This window comes from Ambystoma mexicanum, chromosome 5q (genome assembly GCF_040938575.1).
Source record: "Ambystoma mexicanum isolate Mex_15411 chromosome 5q, UKY_AmexF1_1, whole genome shotgun sequence".
NCBI classification, from domain to species: Eukaryota; Metazoa; Chordata; class Amphibia; order Caudata; family Ambystomatidae; genus Ambystoma; species Ambystoma mexicanum.
In genome coordinates, this window is record NC_090933.1 from 1,372,255,616 (window position 1) to 1,372,275,373 (window position 19,758).

General features: G+C 45.7%; 1 protein-coding gene across 6 annotated transcripts in view; it reads right to left on the minus strand.

The window, feature by feature from the left end:
- Positions 1–483: 483 nt before the first annotated feature.
- Positions 484–19,758, minus strand: part of LOC138498171 (zinc finger protein 605-like) — a 195,866-nt gene continuing 176,591 nt past the window's right edge. For all 6 annotated transcript variants that reach the window (XM_069622055.1, XM_069622051.1, XM_069622053.1 and 3 more), the window contains one exon: positions 484–11,892. In XM_069622055.1, coding sequence (XP_069478156.1) covers positions 10,211–11,296 — 1,086 coding nt within the window. In that variant the 5' untranslated portion in view covers positions 11,297–11,892 and the 3' untranslated portion in view covers positions 484–10,210. The remainder of the gene's footprint in view (positions 11,893–19,758) is intronic.

A 19,758-nucleotide genomic window follows, 5' to 3' on the forward strand; every position in this document is an offset into this window, starting at 1 on the left:
TTGGCCTCAGTTCTGGTTTTCCCCCTCTTCGGGTATCAGAAGTGCCCATAAGCACGGGCAGGACAGTACACAGCCTTGTGGGAAGGAAAGCTGTAGTAGCATGGGAAATTCAAAAGAGGGGTAGGTTGGGAGGGCGATGAGGAATACGTTGTAGGAACATCCAGTCGAAAGTATGTTACCAGTTGGTAAGGAACTTTTCTTCCAACGGATTGTGTCCTCCAACGTATTCCTCATCTTTGACAGATTCCCAAAGCAGTATCCACGATAGGAGGAGGGTGAAGAATTTAGACATGCAGAATTTTCAAAAGGGCAGAATAAAAGACTCAAGAAAAGCAGGAAACTCCAGGACTCAGCGCCAGTTTAAGACTTGATTGTATAATTGCACAATCTGTTACAAAGCCCTCTTGAAGCCGAAACGCGTAACCAAGTAGAGGGCTTTGTAACAGATTGTGCAATTAAACAATCAAGTCTTAAACTGGCGCTGAGTCCTGGAGTTTCCTGCTTTTCTTGTTACTTTGTCGACGGTATGGGCTTAATATCCGTCCAAATCCAGTGACCCGCGACAATTGATGACAACTAGTGCAATCAATATTGTCTAATTACCTGACATTCAATAGGGATTGAAAGGAGTCGCCTGCCAGAGCAACATTTTCAAAAATAAGCCCCAGAATAAAAGACTGCCTTGCAAATAACGACAACCTGAGCGTGGGAAGTATCCAGAGAGTAATGCATGGTAAACGTGGATATGGATGACCACGTCGCAGCCTCACAGATGTTCTTAATAGGGACACCTCTCCAGGGCAGAGGAAGTGGCCATTTCTCTGGTTGAATGAGCACGTAAACCCTCAGGAGAGTCCTTGCCTGCCAGTCGGTAGCATTCTGAAATAGCTAGGATGATCCACCTAGACAAGGTCTGTTTGGAAACAGCCTAGCCTAGCCTGTGTCCTGCATACCTTACAAATAGTTGGTCGTCCAGTCTCAAATTGGACATAAAAGCTTAACGCCCTCCTAGGGTGCAACTGATGTAGCCTTTCCTCTTCCTTACTATGCGGAGGAGGAAACTCCGAAACAACCTTAGGCAAAAAGGAGGGCTTCACCCTCAATACAACCCTGTCCTTGTGGAAAATAGTAAAGGGTGGCTTGGAAGAAAGCGCTTGCAACTCTCTCACTCTTCTTGCAGATGTAGGAGCAACCAACAGGATTGTCTTAAAGGTCAACAACCTTAAAGCGTATCAGTGCAATGGTTCAAAAGGAGCACCCATCAGGAATGTGAGGTCCCATACCGGAACCTGGAATGTAGACTGTGGGAACACATTTGTGAGCCCTTTTATAAACTGAGTGACCAGAGGGATCTTAAAAAAGGAACATTACTCTGATGAGTTCTTACAATTGGACAGCGCTGACAGGTAACCCTTAATGGTACCAACCTGCAAACCTTTATGTACCAAGGAAAACAGAAAGGATAGAACATCCGGTGTTGTACATTGAAAAGGATCAACATTCCGTTCTCTGCACCAGTCACAAAACATATTCCAACGGCAACGGTACAGAAACTTCATTGCTGGCCTCCTAGCCGAAAGCAACACCTCCATCACGTCATCCGGAAGGTCCCAATCCTTGTACCTCAATCTTTCAGAAACCATGCGTGAAGGTTGAGAGTATTGACCTCTGGATGGAGAACCTGACCTTCCTCTTGCGAGAGAAGATTCACCCTTATCGGAAGACATATCTGAGGACAGATGGACAGTCCGGGGCAACTACGATCATGCGGTTCCCAAACCTCCTGATTACTTGAGGAAGGACGAGGACTGGAGGAAACGCGTAGAGTAGCGGGAATTCCCAATCCACCATGAACGCGTCTCCTAGACCTCCTCTCAGAGGAAATTCTCTTGAGCAGTACAGCTCGCACTTCCGGTTGACACTGGTCGCGAACAGATCCACTTGAGGGGTTCCCCAAAGGACGAAGATCTCTTGTCGGACTTCCTGAGCTTGTTCCCACTCGTGGGAAACTGTGCTCTGCCTGCTCAGAGCATCCTCTGCCCTGTTCTCCTCCCTGGCTAGGTGAAATGTTGATAGGGAGATTCCTTCTTGAATAGCCCAATACCAGAGCTGCATTGCCTCTCTGCACAGTGGTAATGACCCTACGTCTCCTCTCTTGTTGAAGTAGTGCATGCCACAGTATTGTCCGTCATTATCAGGACATTCTTTCCCCATACAGATGGCGAGAAAAGCATTCAGCGCTAGTCTGATTGCTCTCAGCTCCAAAAGATTGATGTTTAGCTTGGACTCCGATGGAGACCAACGACCGCTGACAGTCAAATCGTTGGCGTGAGCGCCCCACCGCGTGAGTGAGGTGTCCATCACTACAGTGATCTCCGGCCATGGTTGCCAAAAGTGTTCCCCCTTCAGAACATTTCCCTTGCAGGCCCACCACAGGAGATCATGTGAGACTCTGGTTGGAATCGGAATGCTGTCCGGCATCTGTCCTGAGAACTGGGCCCATTGCGATTGGAGAGCCTATTGAAGGGATCTCATTCTCAGACGGGCCTCTGGCACCAGGAAAATGCAGGATGCCATTAGGTCGAGCAACCTCAAGAACTCGAAGGCCGGAAGATTCTGGGCATTCTGGAATTTTGTCACCATCTGTAGAATTATTTATTTTATTTTTATTTATTTGTTTATAAGGCGCCAAAAGCCCGCAAGCATCAGGGCGCCACATGAAACACATGGATTAACAGGTACAAAAGCATAAGACACTTGGCTTGCCAAGACACAGATAGGAAACAGGTACTACTCTGGGTTGCTTAGTTCATTTGAATAGGAGAGATTAATTGCTTTCTAAATCTGAGCAGGTTAGAATCAATTTTCAGGTTCAGTGGCAGTTTGTTCCAGTGGTAGGCAGACCGATTTGGGAAGGCTCTGCACAAACCATTTGCTTTCCTGGGGAGGCTAGTTGCAATAAGCCCTTGAGCCGCAGATCTTAGAGTGCGGGTTGGAATGTAGCCCACAATTTTGGACTTAAGGTAGGCCAGAGCCTTTCCATATGAACACTTGTGTGTGAGTGTCATTGATTTGAACATTACATGGTCTTCGACCCTCAGCCAGTGTAGTTCCTTCCATGATTCACTGATATGATCAGATTTTGCCTTATGCTTGATTATTCGAACAGCATGATTCTGAATATGCTGGTATTTTATCAAGCATTGTTTACTGGCACCCAATAACAGGGCGTTGCCATAGTCCAGCCTAGAGAGTATAGTTGCCCTGACTATGGTTGCGCAGTTTGATTCATTGAGTACAGGTCTGATAGCTTTCAACAATCTTAGGTAGTAAGAACAGTTTTTACTAATATAGGAGGCTTGAGCATCTGAACTCAAGGATGCATCCAGAGTCATGACCAAGGTTTTGACGCTGGTCACGACTTGGATATGAGATTCTTTTATCATGAAAGACTGGATGGCAGTTTTGCCCTGGCTTGCTTGGACCCGAAGACCATCAGCTCATTTTATTTCCTGTTCAAACACATCCAGTTATGATCCATCCACTGTTCAATGATGTTGTAGAGTTAGTTTACCATTTTGTTATCTTTCGTGTGGTCCCCACTCAATTCCAATACCAGCTGTCATCAGAGCAGTTAGTGAAAAAGGCGTTAATGTTATCTAGTGCCTCACACAGGAGATGTAGATACAGATTGAAGAGAAGTGGCGAAAGACTTGCTCCTTAGGGAACACCACAGAAGATATTGGACTCACTAGAGAATTTATCACCCCAATGTACTCTATAGATTCGGTCTGCTAAGAACGATGTTAGCCAGCCTATGGCTTCTTTAGAGCAGTTGGCGATTTTCTCCTGTGCTTCTTGTAATAGCTGGTGGTCTAGTAAAACAAACGCAGCACTTAGGTCTAGCAGATTCAGCAGACCAGTATTGCCCCTATCGATGATACTCAGCATTTTCGTCTGCAGGTCCAGCATCGCCGTTTCCGTGCTGTGCGCCGCACAGAAGCCCAATTGTTGGTAATGTAGTATTTCATTGGTCTCTACATATGCTTGCAGTTGTGCGGTAGCAATTTTGTCCATTACTTTTAATATGAAGTTGCAATTGGTTATGGGTCTTAAATTCCCTGGCTCTCGTTGGTCTATATTTAGTTTTTTGACCAAGTGGGTGTTAGTCCCATTTTTTATATTCTTGGGTACCATTTGGTCTGGGAATGAGGTATTAACCATTCTCGTAAACAATGGTGCAAAAATATCAGCATTTTCAAGTATGATTTTAGGAGGGAGTATATTTTCTGCACATGATATGCCAGAGTGTTGAGCATGTCCGTAGTCGTAATCTCTTGAAAACGGAATTTGCCAAGATTATCTATTGCCTTATTCATGTGTGGTTGTTGGTATTTGATTGTATTACATTGGGCGCTCGCTATTAATTCTCTTGCTTTAATGATCTTATTGCTAAAGGCAACTTGGATGTTTTCACATTCTCCTTGGTGTACCATTTCTGATGGTTGGTATTAGGTCTAACTAGTTTAGGGCGGAGGGGGGCTATCTGGTCAATAAGAGATGAAGGCCCTCATTCTGACTCAGGCGTTAAGGGGTTTACGGCGCCGTAAACGGCGCCGACCCTTAATGCCTGATTACAAGGTTCCCTTTGCGGAATGGCTTTTAACGGCTGCTTTTTTGCAGCCGTTAAAATCCATGCCGCAAAGGGACCTTGGCGATAATTACGGCACCGTAATTTACGGTGCCGTAATTATCGCCTTTCCCCATTCCCATTATGCCCTATGGGGCGAAAATGGGAATGGGGAAGGGTAAAATGGGGAATGGGGATTTACCGCCCCACTCACCTTGGAATGGGGCGGTAAATCCGCCAACCACCATGGCGTAAATGCAGTTTACGCCATGGTGGTAAGGGTACGACCCAGGCGGTAACTTACCGCCTGGGTCGTAATGAGGGGCGAAGTGTGTTGTTCATATTTGAGTATGATTTTCTCACAAGTGTCATCGTCATTAAGGTCTGCTAGGATATTGTTTATACAGGGAACTAAGTTGTTCTTTTGATTTTCTTGAAATTCCGACATTACGTTTTCTTGGGTTCATTGGAAGTTTTGTTGACTGGAGTGGGCACAGTCTGTGTAAAGGATATTTTATGAAGATCGGACCAGATACAGGGAGTGGTCACATAGTTGTTAGTTGCTAGATTGTTCATAATGATCCAGTCTAGCTCGTGTGCATTGTCCATTGTAGGTTTGGAGTTCCCAACTTGGAAATCGAGATCGTTTAGGGCCTTCTCTAGGCCTATCATCTTTTTGTCTTTGGGATCGCCCCGCCAACGATTGAAGTCACCTAGGACCAGTGAAGATGAATTAGGGCTTTTGAGTAGGTTGAGTAGTCCGGTGAGTTCCTCATTAAACTCTGACATAAGAGATGGGGGTCTATAGATAAGATCAATGTTCAAGCAGTTTGTGTCTTGAGCCCTCACCTTGGGTTGTGAGCACTTTCCCAAGGATGTGTCTAATACAGACCCGATGTACGCGGCATATGGGAGAAGCCCAGTCTGAAAAGAGAGTGGCAGGAAACATTGAGATGATCCAAGGCTTGTTCGGGAGAACGCGCCCTGATCAGCCAATCGTCCAGGTAGGGGTAGACGTGAATCCCCCCTCTCCTGAGATGCGCTGCCACCACCACCATCATTTTGGTGAATACCTTCGAGGGCGTAGGTCAACCCGAATGGCAGGAATCGAAACTGATAGTGCGGGCCCCCAACGGCGAACCTCAGGTATTTCCTTTGCTTGAGATGGATTGGCACATGAAAAATAAACACCCTGAAGGTCCAATGATACCAACCAATCCTGAAGTTGGAGGGCCTTAAGGATCTTTGAAAGAGTGACCAGCTTGAATGTGTCTTTCCTGAGGAACTTGTTCAAGTATTCCAAGCCCAAGATGGGTCTCAGTCTCCCGTCCTTTTTGGGAATAAAAAAATATGGGCAATAGCAACCCTTGTTCCTCTCCACTACAGGCTCTGGTTCTATAGTGTCTTTCTCTAGCAGGGTTAACATTTCCTGCACAAGGAGCGGATCCGGAATCCTCAAAGAGTGTTTCCCCGGTGGATTGGTCTGAGGCTTCTTGATAAAGGGAAGGTAGTAGCCGTGGGCTATTGTTTCCAGAGCCCACGTATCTGAAGTAACGGCTCGCAATTCTTCAAGATGCTGAGACAGCCTGCCCACGACTGGTGACTGAAGCCTTCAGAGCGGTTTTGAAGTGGCTGTTGCAGAGGCCGATGGCACAGGGGCTGCTGCTGGAGCTGACTTGGTACCTCTACCTCGTCCACCACGAGGGAACTTACGTTAGCCCCGACTGGCCATTCCTCTCACCTTTCCAAATGAAGCGTAATAACGAAATGATGTACCTGTCCATGGTTGTCCATTAGCACGAAAAGGATGACGTTGCCTAACGGCAGCGCCTAAAGACTTGGCGGCCACTTAGAGGTCTGCAACTTCTCAAGGCTCTCGTCAGATTTGCTGCCAAATAGATGAGACCCGTCAAATGGCATGTTGAGGAGACAAGCCTGCATATCAGTTGCAAAACCCGACTTCAACAACCACGCAAAACAGAGTATCACGGTACTCATGGCCATGGATCTGCTGATACTATCTGCAGAATCCAATCCAGACTGGAGGGACTCACACATGGCTTCCTTGCCGTCCTTAATAATAGTCAGGAAGTCGTCCCTCTCATCCCCTTCTGGAATGTGCTCCGCCGCCATGGAGATGCACTCCCACAGAGTGTACCAAAATTTTGCAAGCGTACAGGTGGAGTTGGCTGATTTCAACGTCATACTCCCCGCCGAAAATACCTTCCGCGCCCATCCATCTACGCGTTTATCCTCCCTATCAGGAGGGATGGTAGAGTAAGCTGCCTGTTTCGTGGTAGGCATACCTGCCTGGACCACCAGACTTTCGGAAGTGGGGTGTTGTGACAGATAGCCGGGGTCGCTACTGGAGGGGCGGTATTTTCTTGTCAGAGATTTGTCCACCACCGGATTAGCTTCCAGGGTCTTCCAATAGCTGGCCACCCTTTTTTGTAGAGCCACATGGAATGGCAACACAGGATCTGTAGGTGGACCCCTGTTCAAAATATCCATAAGATCATCCTGATCAAAAGGCGCTGGAAGTCTGGACCAGCCCAAGTATTCCACCACCATAGACATAAGGTGCCTATATGAAGAGTCAGCATGTTCCCCGGCTTGCCGAACTCCAGCACAGGAGAGGTATTGAGCCCACTTGCGTTATGCAGAGTGTCACACAAGTCCTGCATCCTGCTCTCCTCTGAAATTAGGCACTCTGGCACATTAGGTGTGCCATACTGGAGCCCAAAGGGGACCTCCCCCTCCTCACGTTACTCCTCCTCAAAAATAGAAGTGAGGTTCCTAATAAAATCCTTTTTAGGAAGAGGGACAAAACTTTTCTCTGTCATGGAGGCCTGAGGCTTGGAATGCGTCGAAGGCATTGACTTAGACTTAGCCAAAACCTTCCTAGGAGGGTCAACAGGCCCTGGGGTCTGAGCTGGTAAACTAAGCCCTACCAGCGTCGGCGGCTTCAGCAACGGCGCCGAAGGCCTGACAAGCATTGAAGACGCAAACGGCACCAACGACGGCTGCGAGGGCCTCGATGAAGTCAGAGACCGTGAACTCTCTCTCCGCTTTGAGTGTTCCTTTGACCCTTTGTTTCGAGGCCTTGAGGGCTCTAGAAAGGAAACATGCTGAGTACCTGGGCTCGAGGGCGCACGAGTATCGGGCCGAGACTGCTCCTTGCCAGCTTCCACAGAAGGCACGGACAGAGCTTTGCCCAGTTTCTCAAAAATCTCAAGCATCTCCATCCGGAAGGTTTCCCACTCCGCCGGTATCGATGTCTTGGAGGGGCATGTCACCCTCTCGGGGGTACCGCCTGATGAAGGCGACGAGGATGAAGAGTGGCGGAAACCACTACCAGACTGTAAGCGTTTGGACTTCTTCAACAAGGAGAGTCGCCCCTCGACTTGTCGGTCAAAGCCCCAGCCAGTCGGGATTTACAGGGTTTGGACACCTTGCTTACCTGTAATTTCCCCTTTCGTTCCCGCAAGGCCTTCCCTGTCATGGCTTGACATTTGGAGCAAGTATCCGTCTCATGGCCCTCGTCCAGGCACCACAGACAGACTCGATGCGGATCCGTAACATCTTGGAGACGCACTCCTTACACTTTTTGACCCCGGAACAAGGAGTCGTCGGGGTGGAAGACGAAGACATCTTCGAAGATTAGCAAATAACAGTACTTCAGAAGTACGAGGCGCTCTGAGTTTCACGAAGCAAACAAATTTTACGGAAAACAGAACTGAGGCCAACGGGTGCCATGCGTGCTACTAATAACATCTGATGACGTAGGGCTTTGAGTGACATCAACTTGATGCCGTTGACGCAGGGCGCCCTCTGGCGAACATTTTTTCAGAAGCAGCCGAAGCTGAACATTACATGTCAAAGATGAGGAATACATTTGGAGGGCACAATCCATTCAAAACCTACTATCTCATTTTGCCACACAGCTTATCTAATATTTCTATTGCATTTGCGCTTTCTACTCTATTGACAAAGGTCACACTTTGTATTACATTTCCATATAATTTAATGGAACACTTTACATGTTCTCCAATCCCTTCACACAAAACCCATTTCTTAAACATTAGCACTTTAAAAGTGGACATCCATCCTCCCTTAGGCAATTGTACCTCCATATGCCGCTTCTATTACAGGGAACTATCTACTATCCCAAAGTGCCGCTGGACCCTAGTGATAAGCCTCTAGCATTGTAGAATTTTCTGCAAAAGGGGAAACACAGCGTTCGGGTAGAAGGGCTGTCAGGGTGAGGCATGCATTTCTTGGACATTCTGGCTTCTGGGGTAATATTGACGGTTCCAGGGCTATGGATTCCTTTCTCACTTTCTTTCCTCTTTATGAACATTGCCTTTTCACATGTGTTGTGCCAACCTTAGTCTAGTTATCCAAGTGAGAATACACCTTTTCCCCAATTGATTAAAGAGAGCTCCAGCTAATTTTGAATATTTTAGTTATGTTTTGAAGTTGAAAGCAAAATTACATTTTGGGGTGTAAAAATGTGGAGGCATTTCTTTTTACATGAAAATAAAATAACAAAAGCAGTTCTATTTGCAATTCACACTTCTTTGCACCTAGCAAGTAAAGTACACATTTCTTCAACGGATCGGGCACTAATACCTGTAGACCAACTTCCATTGGTACTGCATGGCTGGTATCACTGGGCTAACATATCAATGGAGCTGACTGGGTGAAGTAAGGAGGATGGAATCTATGTATCTATTGCTTCCAAGTTTATAGTTTGTGGAATTGCTGTTTCTTGGTGGGAGCATTTGCAAATTCTTGGGGAGTGTATGTGGCCAGAGGAGGGCACGTCTCAGTAGCCGACATTTTCTATGGCTCTTGATCACCTTCAGGTGTATAGGTTCAAACAGCAGGTAGATATTAAAACATATGATAATTTAGCCAACATTAAGGAAAGGAAAAACAAGAATAGATGTGCCTTCAGGAAGCATCTAGATGTCAATTTGTCTTGAACCTTTTTCAAAATGTTGCTGCCCATTAATTTGCTTAAGGTCCTTGGGCAAAATGTTACATAGGATGGGTACCTTATCAAAGAAGGTAGTCTCCCTTCAGACTATTCAAGAATGGATGCATTTCAAACAGTGATTCAACCAATCATAATCTGCCACTATGTGTGTGCTAAATGGAACTGGTTACCGCTGTGTTAAGTTCTACACCGTTTTGATCAATATCCATGGCAAACTCAGTGCCCCCTCCTCTCTGAAGCATCAATTGCACCTGAGATTTCACCACATGTCCTCTTTCATGGCAGATAACAACATGTATACTGAAATATTTCCTGTATTCATTATAATGAAATGGATTCTTACCTGTATGTTTTATGTGGTGCCTAACTAGATTAATGTTATTACAGAAGGTCTGTCCACATTTAGTGCACTGATAAAGTTTATCACCTTTATGTTTTCTTTGGTGGGGACTAATCTGTCCCTTCCAAACAAACCCTTTGCCACATTCCGTGCATTCATACAACTTCTCACCTGTGTGTGATTACTGATGGTAAATAAGACCTCTCTGCTGACAGAACCCTTTCCGACATTTGGTGCACTAAGTCTTCTCACCTGTATGTGTTCTTTGGTGGCGAATAAGCTGGCCCTTCCAAACAAACCCTTTCCCACATTCAGTGCACTGAAAATGTTTCTCACCTGAATGTGTTTTCTGGTGATAAGTAAGATCACTCTTTGCAGAAAATGCTTTCGCACATTCAGTGCACTGATAAGGTTTCCCCTCTGCATGTGTTCTCTGGTGGGAAATAAGAGATCCCTTCAAAGAAAAGCTCTTTGCACATAGAGTACACTCATGGGGTCTCTCACCTGTATGCGTTCTCTGGTGGTGCATAAGATGGCCCTTGTGAGTAAACCCTCTCCCACATTCAGTGCACTTATGGGGTGTCCCACCTGTATGAATTCTCTGATGGGAAATCAGATTTGCCTGCGTGGCAAATTCTTTGCCACATTGAGTGCACTGATATGGCTTCTCCCCAAGATGTGTCCTCTGGTGGTTAATAAGCTGGTCCTTCAAAGCAAACCCTCTACCACATTCACTGCAGTTATGTGGTTTCTCACCTATATGCATTCTCTGATGGGAAGTAAGATTTTCCTTCGTAGCAAATGCTTTCCCGCATTCGGTACACTGATAAGGTTTCTCACCTGTATGTGTTCTCTGGTGGCGAACAAGCTGGCCCTTCCAAACAAACCCTTTCCCACATTCAGTGCATTGATAAGGTTTATCACTTGTGTGTGTTCTCTGGTGATAAGTAAGATCTCTTTTCACAGAAAATTCATTACCACATTCAGTGCACTGATAGGATTTCCCTCTTGTATGTGTTTTCTGGTGAGAAATAAGAGATCCCTTCAAAGAAAAGCTCTTCCCACATCCAGTACACTCATGAGGTTTCTCACCTGTATGTGAGAAGATATGATAAATGAGACTTGCATTGTGACTGAAACTTCTCTCACATTCTGTACACTGATAAGGTTTCTCACCTGTATGCCTTCTCTGGTGAGAAATAAGAGCGCTCTTTGCAGCAAAGCCTTTCCCACATTCAGTGCACTGATTAGGTTTTTCACTTATGTTCGGACATGGGACACTAGTATACTCATTAGAGAGCACCTTTTCACACATTCTGTGCATTGATTTAAGGTTTCGTTCCAGTTTATTTTATCAGGCGCTTAATAAGAGGATTCCTTCTACTGAACCTTTATCCAAATTGCAAGTGCATATGAGTTTCCTCATCTGTAGGTTATTTCTGGTGACAAAATCTTTCTTCTCACTGAAGTTTTAAAAATATTTACTGCATGGATTCTCTGTACATTTACAGGTGTTTCACAAAATCCTTTACACAAACTAGATTTACATTCACAATATGAACTAGCACTCACATGTTCTCTCTGGAATAATAGGCAAAACCTAAAGGTACCTCTTCCTGCACAACAAACACTGTTGCTATTGTTAGCAAACAATATTGATATTAATCAGTAATGCTAGACGATTATAGCATCTCCGTGTTTCGGGATTTTATCACAAATGTGTTGATTGGGGGAAACTCATCATGCATTCCATAATCTTATCAATGCCAGTTCCTGAATAATCTGAAAAGACAACTGGACAACAAACTTGTATCCTTGTAAGACGTTAGGAAATTGCAGATTGTATCAATGATGCTTTGCACTATTAGTCCAGAGAATGTAACATTCACTGTGTTGGATTTTTTGTGTGGAATCAATCACCTATTGAAATAAAAGGAGAAGTACATTATTAGTTTCATATGCTCACAACTGCAGGCATCACTAACAGGCAGAATGGGCCTTAGTAGTAGTAATGTGTATTAGTTCTGATGTAATTAAGCAATATAACCCTAGAAAGTGGGCAGCAAATTACGGGTCAGATCATGCCCTGCGGCATAAGTTAAAAGGCTAAGCGAAGGGGGGGGGTTTAATGTTAGCCCAGATGCATTACCCAACTGGTAATGTCCCTCCCCCCCACAAGGGTTATATTATTGCTGTTAGTACCCTAGTACCCCGTCATGTTGTACTGGGGTACTAATAGAGTTTTTTTCTCAAGTGGCAAAATGGCGTGTTTGCCGTTTCTCAACATGAGAAAAACTCAGGGACTCAGGGAGAAGGGAAGTACATGTAGTCCTTTCTCCCTTTCCATGGTGGCCATTTCCGGGAAGGAGATCCACCGGGAACCTGGCGATGGACAGAGGAGCGTAAGTGGGGTGGTAGTGAGGAGAAAGGAAGGAGGGGATAAGTAAGTGGGGGGAATAGAGGGGATGGGGAAGCAGGTGCACTTACCCAATTTCCAGCAAAGGAAGAGGGCGGCCTACAGCTTCGAGGAGGATTGGAGCGGGGGGTTTTGCCATGTGGAAGGTCGCCACACACCCCTCGCCGGGTGCTAATATCTAACAAGACATTGACATGCTATCTAATGGGCAAAGGCACCCTAATAGGTGGCAGAGTAGTGGTCCTCCAATGATCAAATACCATCTGATAGAGGTCATATGCAGCAGAAATAGTGCAATTCATTTTTATTTAGACCAGTTTAGTATCAAACAGCATGAGGAAAAGCAAATCACATAGCCTGGTGAACTAAACACTGTATATGGATATTTGGCTTATGGTCTTTCCATCCAATGCCATTGCATCTAAGGCCATTCCATCAAATATTTTCCATCTAAAAACTTTGCATCTAATGCAGTATTATTATTTGTTTGGGGGGATCCCCCCAACCCTGTCATTTACCCTTTATAATGCACCGAAAGACAAACTAATCCTTTACCCCCCAAACATATGTCAAAAGCATTTTGGTGCTGGACTGCCCATGTGGGCGGGACATACTGATATGCAAATCGTTATTTCCCATCTGTGATAGGTACAGTGAGCAAAAAGTGTGTGCTGCAAACTCTCATCTCAGAACAGGTTATCATGCCATGTTCTTTCTGGAGAGGAGCGCCTGCTACCTTTTTTGAAATACCTCAAAAAATATGCATTAGATGGCCATTTTTTAGATGGAAAAAATTTGATGGAATGGCATTCGATCACAGGCGCCCTCTGCCGACAATGTTTTTTTCTGAAGCAGCAAAGCTGCCGGGTTATGAATATCCAAGATAAGGAATAAGTGGGACACAATCCATTCGAAGTGTTCTTTTTTGATGGTTCAGCGACTATTGACCAGGAGACAGGGAAGAGAGACACAGGAGCAGCAGTGGTCCATCTAGTAGATGTAGTATGAAATTGTGGGATGTCTTGACCCACTTTTGCTCTGCCATGCGGCATCACTGTGTTCTGATGGTGCCAAAAATAGTAAAATGGCTGCAAAACCCTTGTGCGCGCCAAAACCTCAGAAAATCGCGCTCTGCAAAGCACAAAAAGACGGCTGCCAAATCTGCCATGCATGTTGTCAGTGGTGGAACAGAGATCTCACTCCTGAAAGATGTCACTGGGCTCCACAACAAGTGAAAATGGAGCACAGATGGAAAAGCAGTGCTTTGCTAAAGGAAACCTCAAAATCTTGCTTTAAATCCTTTTAAATCCTTTTCAACACCCTCAAACATCCAAAATTCTTGCTGGGTGCCACAATTCATTTAGTTTAAGAAAGCATGGTGAACTTGCCAGTTCCTGGAAAGCTGAAAGCATCAAGGGATTTCCCACAGCAAAAGTAGCCTGTCTGTGGATCTGTCAAAATCTGGGTGCAGTACCCTCAGCCGCCTGTATCGGAGCACTGATGCGTAGCACGTAAATACGTGCTGGAGGCCATCTTGGATGAGGCATAGACCGCTAAGGCCTCCATATTAGGTGTGCTTCCATCGGTACCAGACCTTCAACGGCTGGTGCATTACAGTATGCCCCCTTCGATGTCGGGGTCCACCTGGTTTACTCGGGTTCAATCTGTGGAACATCTGAACAAGCCTTGGTGCATTTATATGTGTCTTGGGCTCCCAGGTTCTCTCAGATCTGGGATATCCCTTCCAGTGTACCAAATATTGTAAGGTTCCTCGTCGATAACGAGAATCCACCAGTCTGGCTACCTCGTATTCCTTGGGTTCTTTGGGATCCACTACACTCGTCTTCTTGATACTCCTATGAAATGGATCCTCCACGTGTGTCTTTAGTAAGGAAGTATGAAAGACTGGGTGTATTCTTTTGAGTCGAGGAGGCAGCTTCAACTTGTAAGCGACAGGATTGATCGTTGCCTCTATCCTGTATGGACCAATGTATCTTGGAGAAAATTTGCCCATTCGTGTCCAGCGAGGTAAGTACCTGGTGGATAACCAAACCATTGAACCAGGACCCCATTGAGGATTTGGTCTTCTCTTGGCATTGGCATATTTCTTGTTATTCCTTCGACTTTCGTCCAACGTCTGCAGGGCAGATCGATTAATTTGTTGGATCTTGAACACAACCTCATCCACTGCAGGAGCCTCAGTACCTCCAGCAACTGCAGCAGGTAGAAAATGTGGACAGTAACCATAGGTACACTGAAAAGGACCCATTCTGATGGCTATATGAACGGTGTTGTTATAGGTGAATTCTGCCATCGGTAACAGAGATGCCCAATTATCTTGTTCCTTATTACAGAAACATTGAAGGTACTCTTCAAGAGTGGCATTAAGTCTCTCCGTCTATCCATTGGATTGGGGGTGATACCCTGACGATAATGCCCTATGGATCCCTAGTTCCTTGCACAATATGGACCAGAATCTAGAGAGGTGAATTGTACCCCTCTGTCTGAAATAATGACTCGAGGTAGTCTGTGTAATCTTATGATGTCTCTAAGGAACACAGAAGCTGTTTCAGCAGCAGAAGGCACTCCTGTTAGGGAGGAAAAATGGGCCTGCTTGGAGAATGAATCAATAGTAACCATTATAGCTGTCTTTCCCTGAGAAGGAGGCAATTCCACGATGAAGTCCATAGATAGATTCTCCCAAGGACGAGAGGGTAAGTCAGATTGTTGCAAAAGACCAAGAGGTCTCTGTCTAGAGACCTTGGCACTGACACAAACCGAACAGGACCTAACATATGAGTGTGCATCTGCTCGTACCGAAAGCCACCAAAAACCTCTGGTCAATGGTTGGTATGTGGCCTTTTGCCCCCTATGTCCAGCTAAGGGGAGATCATGACAAAGGTGTAGAGCTTGTTCTTGGAGTTCCTGAGAGGGAAGAAAGAGAGCTGATTGGTGAAACCATAGTCCATCTCTTTCTTGTATACCCTTAGAGAATAGTTTCTGTCTAGTCCATGTCTTGTACTCATCCTGCACATTCTGGAGGAAACTGTTGATCACTGCTATAAATATTTGGTTAGGCAGTATTCTTTCCTTTTCTGTAGGCGTAACTCCCGTCTTCTGTTCTTCATTATACCAGCTCCTAGAAAGGGCATCTGCTGCCCTGTTCTGTGTACCTGGTACATACGTAATCTGGAAATCAAAGTTGGAGATCTAGTAGGCCCACCTGGCATGACGTGAATTGCGGCATTCCATCTGCTGGAAAACCCGCAAATTTCTGTGATCAGTGCGGATTAGAAACAGATTCGTAGCTCCTTGTAACAAGTGTCTCCACTCCTCGCATGCTCTTCTCATTGCTAATAGTTCTCGGTCAAGTACAGAATAGTTTTGTTCACTGACCATCAGGGTACGTGAGTAGTAGGCGATAGGATGTTCTACTCCTTCGCTATCTTCTTCTAACAAAACAGCTCCTCTGGCTCCGCCCGAAGCATCTGTCTCCACTATAAAGGGTTTAGTCTGATCCGGTTGAATAAGCACCGGAGCTGTGGTGAACAGCTTCTTGAGTTTAGAAAAGGCAGATTGCGCTGCAGGATTCCAGTCAAAGATACTTCCCTTCTTGAGAAGCAGAGTCAACGGAAGTACCATCTCCAAGAAATGAGGAATGAAACGGCGGTAAAAATTCACCAGCCCAAGAAAACGTTGAATCTCCTTATTGGAAGAAGGTTCTGGCCATCTGAGAATGGCCTTTACCTTGTCAGGGTCCATCCGTACTCCACTTGAGGATAAGATAAAACCAAGGTAGGGTACCTCGGCTGTCTCAAAAGTACACTTCTCAGCCTTAGCGTACAGATGGTTTCCTTTGAGCCTCTGTAGTACTTCCTTCACCTGGTTCCGGTGTTCCTGAAGCATGGAGGAGTATACCAAAATATTGTCTAAATACACCACAATAGAAGTACCAAGCATATCTGCAAAAATGTGGTCCATGAACCTCTGGAACACCTCTGGAGCGTTGACTAGTCCAAAAGGCATGACACAATATTCAAACAACCCCAACGGTGTTCGAAAGGCAGTCTTCCATTCATCGCCTGAATGTATCCTGAGTAAGTGGTAGGCTCCGCGTAGATCAATCTTTGTGAAGATCTGAGAGTCCTTTACTGCTTCGAGGATGTCCCTTATCAGGGGAATAGGATATCGGTCCCGAACTGTAATTCTGTTTAGTTCCCGGTAGTCAATACAAGGGCATAGCTCCTTAGTTCCCTTCTTGGCAACAAAGAAAAGAGATGCCCCTCCGGAAGACCTTGACTTCCTTATTAATCCGTTCTTAAGATTAGAATCCAGATATTCCTTCAAGGCTATTCGTTCCTGCTGGGACAACGGATACATCCTTCCGAAAGGTAGGGATACTTCTTCCTTTAGGTCTATCCTGCAATCTTCTGGACGGTGAGGAGGGAGGAGCTTGGGGACAACATCTTCAAAAACCTCTTTGTATTCCTTGTACTGTATAGGAATAGCTGACATGGATATGGTAGGCTGGTTGGCGGGGTAAATAGGTACTTCAACCTGCTGTTCCTTGATGCAATACCTTCTGCAAAAATCCGAATTGAAACTCAGTCGATTAGAACTCCAGTCTATATAGGGGTTGTGAAGTCTCAACCAAGAGATTCCAAGTATGACAGGAAAGTGTGCAGCCCTGATGACGTCAAAGATAATCTCTTCTGTATGATTTCCGATGGATACCTGTAAAGGCAGGGTCTCCGTAGTTACAGGTCCTGACGACAATGGGCGTCCATCTACCCCTTCTACAGGAATGGTTCTCCTCTTCGGTTTGAGCGGAATCCCCTTGTCCTGCGCCCATGAGGTGTCTATAAAGTTGCCTGCTGCTCCGCAGTCCAGCATGGCTAGTACTGGAATAGAGATTCCAGTTGAAGGGGTTAATGATACCTGGAAAATAATCAGTCGGTTGTTTTCTCCTGACTTAGTGGTGTTGCAAGGGTTTGTGCAACTGTCCCCGTAGTCTCCCTTGCATAGACTCGGGGTTGTGCGTTTTCCGAACGCGGGGATGGGATCTCTGTGCAGTCCTTGAACTGGTACTCCGATGAACCACAATACATGCACACATTTTGTTCCCTTCTACGTCTTCTTTCATTTGCAGACAGAGGTCCTCTTGTAGCACCTATCTGCATTGGTTCCTCTGTGGAAGCACGATCTTTAGAGTGTGGAACCGTTTAATAGTTCCATTAAAGCCCTCAGCCTCTCCTCTTCTCATGGCGTCTCTCATTCTATCTGAATTCAATCCGGAGAACCAAGGATACCAATTCGGAGAATGTCTCGGGTCTTACCACCCGCGCCAGTTCATCTTTTATATCTTCGTGCAACCCTCTACGAAATATGGTCTGCTGGGCAGTGTCTGGCCATACTGCCAAGGCCGCCAACCCTTGGAATTGGGATATATAAGATTGGACATCTTGGTTCCCTTGGTTGACGTCCAATAGGGCTTTGTATGTAGAGTACTGGACCTCTGGTCTCTCGAAGCTAGCCTTGAAATTGAGAACAAATAGATCGTAGTCATTAACAGAAGGGTCATCGGCTGTCACTAGGGGTGTTGCCCATTTCAAGGCACTACCCGTCAGGTTAGCGATCAAGAACCCAACCCGAGACCTTCCAGACTCAAAGTTTCTCCTTCTGAATAAAAAATATACGGCACAAGCGTCAAGGAACTCCTTCATTCCTTTGGGGTTTCCATCGTATTTGTTCATTGAAAAGGGCATCGGGGGTAGTTCACCTCTCCCTTCATCTCTGGTAGCTACCTGCTGGCGAAGGGACTGATTCTCTGCCTGTAACTTCTACATATCGACTCGTAGAGCTTGAATAGCATTACACATTTCCTGAATCTGTTCTAGAGTGGCCATTGTCTTTGTTTTTTGGCGTTGTATACTGTCAAAACTCACAACCTTAGTTCCCCTTTCCACCAACTCCTCCTCACCTGAGTCTTCTTGGGGTTCCGTCTTCTTCCTTCTAGATCTTCCAGACTCCTTCCTCTTCTTTTGATGCAAATAAGGACGTGACTCCCCGGAGGCCACTGTGACCGGATGAGAACCAAATCCCAGGAGCCTCCCAGGAGCCAGCCCCCAATACCAGGGAAAAAGCCATAAGGCTGGAAAAAACCCTGTGTAGATGGTATTCTTCTTTGTAGGTTGGAGAGTAGATATGAATCCGACCAGTTATTCAGCATAGCATGGACTCTGGTTCCGGAAGGCAGGAAGCGGACTGTCCACTCTGTAAATTCTCCCACAGATACTGCGGTAATAGAAGGTAACGGACTGATTAGGGCTGGTTGAGTAGTCAGAATGTACTGTCTCTGAAGTTAGGAAACAGCAAAGCAGCAGGCGCCGAAGGAAGAGAAGGCGCTCAATCGGCCAGCAAGCAGGAGAATGAAGATAAGTCGCACAAGGTGCACTGGATCAGCAATGACCGGATGGGTCGAAATACGCCCAGGAGCAGCGCTAAGACTGATCCAAGCCGGTCCGAAGGCTCGTCCAAACAGAAAACAGGTAGAAAGAAATAGGCGGAAGAGAATTGGAAATAAACAAAAGTAGATAAAGGAATGAGTCGGAAGCAAGGAACTATCTAAACAAACGAAAGTAGCGGTAAACAAGAAAAAGAACAGTGACTGAGGAGTACAAGATCTTACCTCTCAGTACGATTAACAGAGATACAAACCACATAAAATAGTTACCCACAAAATATGCAAGCCGCAGTGAAATGAAAGTCAAAGAAGAGAAATAGGACAAAAGTCTAGAGAAGTAATAGAACGCAGAAAAAGAGCTCAGTAAACAAGCGCTGGGGGAATACGAAAGTAATTCGATACAACGCATCGGAGCACCGGTGCGTAGCACGTAAATACGTGCTGGCGGCCATCTTGGATGAGGCATAGACCGCTAAGAGAGGTTACTAGCCTCCATGTTAGGTGTGCATCCATCAGTACCAGAACTTCCACGGCTGGTGCATTACAGGTTGCAAATGCGTAAATATGGATTGTGCCAAAAGTAGATTTTGTGTTCAAGAGGCTAGGGGTGGATTCTTAGCCCCATAAACCAACACCATAAAAGTGACACACTGTTTCTCTCCTCCTATCAAGGCAGAGAGGAGACTCTGGCCAATCGCCTGCCAAAGGAGCGAACTTAGGATAAACCAGCACACACACACGCCCTTTATCATAGCATAAATAGAGCCAGCTCAGCACTCAGAAAGACAGACAGATTCACTCACTATCCCGATGCTGGCGGAGCACCCTGCTGCAGAACTTTCCATCTTCCTTGCTCCAGACTCCAGAAACTTGGCAAAGCAGAAACCCATTGCATAGCTGAACCATT